Below are 5,041 nucleotides of genomic sequence, written 5' to 3'. Positions count from 1 at the left end.
CACACACACACACACACACACACATAAACCAAATAAATTTTTAAAAAACACAAAATCCTTTATGTTTCATAACATAATATAGTCTATGACTATACTATAAATATGTACACGAAAAAATTTCATGGTATGGAATTTCCATGTGTGCTATCATGTCAGTATTAAAGTTTCAGAGGGTAGAGCATGCCAGACTTCATATTTCCACATTATGAATGCTTCACCCATATTATAAAGAAAACACTCAAGTTTACTAATTATTAGGGAATTGCAAAATTAAAACAAAATATTACCTCACAACAGTGAAAATGCCTATTTTAAAACAGACAAAAAAATAAGTCTGGCGAGGTTGTGCAGAAAAGGGAACTCTGATATACAGTATTGCTGGTAGGATATAAATTACTATAACTATTATGGAAAGCAGTATGAAACTTCCTAGAAAAACAAATCTAGTGAGGTGTGATGATGAACCTATAATCCCAGCACTCTTTGGAGACTGAGGCAGGAGAAATACCCATGAGTTCAAGGTCAGCTTGGACTATATAGTGAGACCCTCTCTCAAAAAAACAAAAACCATCAAAAATAAATAAATAAATCCAGTCCCTTTCTCCCCACCCAATCTAACAACCTTATTTGGTATGTAGCCAAAGGAAATGGAATCATACATTGGCAATACTAGCACTGTGACATTCACTATTCACAACAGTAAAGGAATGGAATCAACCTAAAAGTCCACAAACAAAGGACTGGATAAGGAAAACATGATGTATGTACATATGGGGAACCACTCAGCCCCCAAAAGGAACCCTGTCATTTGGGACAACATGGATGAAACTAGAGGACCTTAAGTTAGTGAAATAAAGCAAGCACAAAAACAAAACAATTGCATGAACTCACTTACAAGTGGGGTGTGAAGAGGTGGAACTCACAGAACAAATACATGGTGGGGACCAGAGATGAACAAGTGAAGCACAAAGGAGAAGACAAACACTGGGTAAAGGATGCAAAACTTCAGTCAGAATGAGAAGTTCAAGAGAACTACAGTACATCATGGCAACTGTAGCTAACAACAATATATTACACATTTGAAAATAGTTAAGAGCAAAAAAAAAAAAGAAAATAGTTAAGAGCAGATTTTTTTTTTTTTTTTTTTTTTTTTTTTTTTTTTGCGGAACCGGGGATTGAACTCAGGCCCTTGCACTTGCCATAGAAGTGCTTATTCCATTGAGCCATGTCCCCGGTCCCTGTTAAGAGCAGATTTTAAGTATCCTTAACACAAAAAAAGTGAAATAAATGTTAGACTCAGCTACTCCACTATACATATTAAAACACCACGTAACCACAGATATACAGTTTTAAAAATAAATACATATCATTTTTACTTGTCAATTTCAATTAGTTGAGGATATATTTCAGCGGTAAAGAACCTGCTTAGGGCCAGGGAGATGGCTCAGTAGGATAAGCGCTTGACTGGCAAACGCAAGGATCTGAGTTTAATCCCTGGTTCCGCCAAAAAAAAAGAACCTGCTTAGTCGCTGGGGAGATGGCTCAGTAGAATAGGGCCTGAGTTCAATCCCCAATAGGGGGTAGGGGGTAGGGGGTAGGGAGGAGAACCTGCTTCGTATGTATGAGGCATCAGGTTCAATCCGCAGCATTGAAAAATGTTAAATTAAGTTTTAAATTAAAATCGGGCTGGCCAGATGGTTCAGCAGACTAAAGAGCCTGCTTAGCCAGGCGCAGGGACCAGGGTTCGATCCTTGCATACTGTGCTGGCCCCACCCCTGAGGTGCACTGAAACAGCATAGACTGAGACTGGGCGTGGTGGTATGTGCCTGTAATCCCAGCACTTGGGAGGATGGAAACAGGAGGATCGTTACTAGTATGATTTGCATAGTGAGGCCCTGTAGTCCCTGTACTAGATACATAAAATAAATAAAAATCAATTTGCCATGTTTACATACATTTATTTTCCCATAGGTCTATGTTTACATCAATACTTATTGTAAGGGGCTGGGGAGATGGCTCAGTGGAATAAGAGCTTCCCTGGCAAGCTTAAGTGCCTGAGTTCAATCCCTGGTTCCACCAAAAAAAAAAAAAAAAAAAAAAAACCTTATTATACTGTCTTAATTACTATAGCATAATTCATCTTGAAATTAGATAGGGGGGCCAGCCCCAACCCAGGGGTGTTCTGAGACACAACTGAGATTGGGCATGGTGGTGCACATCTTAATCCCAGTGCTTGGGAGGCTGAAAACATGTGATCACTATGAGTCCTATCTGTGTACTGAGACACTGGAGACCCTATACTAAATTCATAAAAAAATAAAAATTTAAAAAAATGAAAAAAAAAATTAGATAGGGGGGCCGGGGAGATGGCTCAGTGGAATAAGCACTTCCTTGGCAAGTGCAAGGGCCTGAGTTCAATCCCCGGTTCCGCAAAAAAAAAAAAAAAAAAGAAATCAGATAGTTTTGGTCTCTGACTTTGTTCTTTTCACCTTTCACCATAGCAAAGAACTTCACTGAAGGCAGAGTGGTATAATGTAAAGAATAAGGGTTCTGGGTTTGAATAATAATTCGATTTTTACTATATGATTTAAATGGCATTGCCATCCCCAAGAGTGAATTTTCATTTCTTTTTTTTTTGTGGATTGACTCAGGACCTTGCACCTGCCAGGCAAGTACTTATTCTACTGAGCCATCTCCCAGCCCTGAATTTTCATTTCTGTAAGAAATGTCTAATAACGGGGCCAGCCAAACAGCTCAGTGGATTAAAGCATCTGCAAGCAGGTTCAGGGGTTGGGGTTCAACCCCCAAGACTGCCCTGCAGGCCACATCCATGGGGCAGGAAGAGATGACAATTGAGACTGGGTGTGGTGGTACACAGCTCTTGGGAAGCTGTAAACAGGTGGATCACTGAGGATCTGATCTAGTAGTGAGACCCTGAACAACCTGTAGACCCTTCCCTAAAATAAAAAAAAAAAAAAGTCTAATAATACTTGCCCTGTCTAAGTCAGTTATTCATACATCTCACAGAGGATAAAACTGTATGTATTTCTAGAGAGAGGATAAGTTAACATAACTTTTTTGAAAGCAACTGAAAAACATATATAATCAATCACTTCTCAGCCTTCTAAGAGTAACTGCAAAAAATATTTATGGGGGCCGGGGAGATGGCTCAATGGAATAAGCGCTTCCCTGGCATGCACAAGGGCCTGAGTTCAATCCCCAGTTCCACCCTCATCCCCCCAAAAAATAATTTTTTTTAATAAATAAAAAAAATATGAAGAGCTTTAAAGATGTTCCTGACTTTGACACATTAAATTTACTTGTATTGCTAAAGAAACAATGAGCTGGGTATGGTGGCATATGCCTTTAATTCCAATAATCTGGGAGGCTGAGGAAGGAGGATAGTAAATTTGAGTCCAGTCTGAGCAATTCAGAGACATAGTGAAGGACTTCTCCTTAAAACTGGGTATGTACCTTCCCGTGAAGGTCCTGGATTCAATCCCCTCTACTGGAAATAACAATAATAATAATAAAGACACAAAAGACTGTATTCAAGAATGTTTACCACAACATCACTTGAAATCACAACACTGAAAATAGTATCAAACGTTATATTCACTTCTAGTTTTTATTATGAAGAGCTGCATTAACAGAGACTTTTGGCACTAGTGAAAAAAGTGATGGAGAAGCGTGTGTGTGTGTTTGTGTGTGTGTAGGCTGCAAAGGTGCAAAGGCATGCTAAGTGCTAACACTGGGCATAGCTAACTTTCACAGTAGTAAAAAATTTAATTTTTCCTCCCCACTTCCATTATTTTTAACGTGCAGATATTTTTACAGTAAACATAAAGATTTACGTAATACTCTCTGTAGTATGGCTCTGAATACACTGAACCAAAACGATGGCCACTTCCTTTCCAATACACAATGAGACCATATATTTGAGGAACAGGAAAATACTCAGCTTATATAGGTTTTTCTCTTCATCAGCTGTTCTATCGTACGCATTTACTATGTGTCAGAGACAGTTCTAGTCACTGGCAATACAACTGTGAACAAAAGTCCTTGCTCTCAAATTGTTTTCATTCTACGATCTTAATTTCAATTATGTCAGCAACTGCAGAGAGCTACATCCCTACAGCTGTAAAGCCATCAGTCCACTCAAGGCAAAACACTGCTTCAAAGTTCGCTTTCCTTGGGAGGTTAAGTGCTGTTTACAGCTTTAAAAAGTGCAATATGTGATTCATTCTGGGCATGGCCGCGTTTCTTTCAAAGCTCAGGCTACAATATCAACCTGCTGGCTATAAACTACCACTTCACAGTTTGGAGCAGGTTTTCCTACACAGTCATTCGCGCTGAGTACACTAATGCAGTGGGCACGCACTGTTTTTGAGGTTGCGGGGTACCCGGGGACACCTGTCGGGTAGGTTCAAGAACCCCCGGGGCAGCTCCACCTGCAAGGCCAGGTCGGACAAGTGCTTGCAGCCTGAGCACCCCGCTAGGGCGCGCCTCGCGAACGATCATCAAATAGAGATGCGGGCGAGTCCGGTCGAGGAATCTCGCCACCGCTCCATCGCGGCTTCTCACTGGAGCCAACGGGCACAATTCTAGCTACTTTTTTTTCTTTCAAGTTTCTAAACTAAGGATAGACAAGGAGCATCCCCCACGTAGGCGACCCGCTGGGCTGAACGAGCGCGGCCCGCGCCCACTGCCCCCAGGTCTCGAACCCCGGCCAGGCCCGCCGCGCGCACCGCAGCGGCCGCCGGGGGCTGGTGACAGCTTTATGGCCCCGCGCGCGCCCGGGGTCCCCGCCGCCCCCGGCCGCCCTGCCCTACCTGACACACGGAGGCGCGGAAGCCCGCGAAGCCCGCGCGCTCGGCGACCTGCAGCGCCCGGTCCCCGAGCTCCGACTCCTTCCCGCGCCGGTCGTACAAGTACACCGTCCGGGGGCCGTCGCCCGCCGAGCCCGCCGAGGCCCCACCGGGCCCGCCGCCGGCCGCTGCCATTTTGGGGGAAAAGGAGAAAAGACAGAGGCGCCGGCGCC

General features: G+C 43.1%; 1 protein-coding gene across 1 annotated transcript in view; it reads right to left on the bottom strand.

Annotated features, from left to right (window-relative positions):
* The window catches only part of Smchd1 (structural maintenance of chromosomes flexible hinge domain containing 1), a 150,416-nt gene extending 145,381 nt beyond the window's left edge, over positions 1 to 5,035 (bottom strand). Inside the window, exons 1-2 of the mRNA XM_023720401.1 lie at positions 4,833 to 5,035; positions 4,516 to 4,636 (exon numbers count right to left, since the gene is read on the bottom strand). Coding sequence (XP_023576169.1) covers positions 4,516 to 4,636; positions 4,833 to 5,003 — 292 coding nt within the window. The 5' untranslated portion in view covers positions 5,004 to 5,035. The remainder of the gene's footprint in view (positions 1 to 4,515; positions 4,637 to 4,832) is intronic.
* Positions 5,036 to 5,041: the final 6 nt, after the last annotated feature.

Source organism: Octodon degus, unplaced genomic scaffold (genome assembly GCF_000260255.1).
Source record: "Octodon degus isolate 3935 unplaced genomic scaffold, OctDeg1.0 scaffold00075, whole genome shotgun sequence".
NCBI classification, from domain to species: Eukaryota; Metazoa; Chordata; class Mammalia; order Rodentia; family Octodontidae; genus Octodon; species Octodon degus.
Note: the sequence above shows the minus strand (reverse complement) of the source record. Positions and strands in the feature narration are given on the sequence as shown.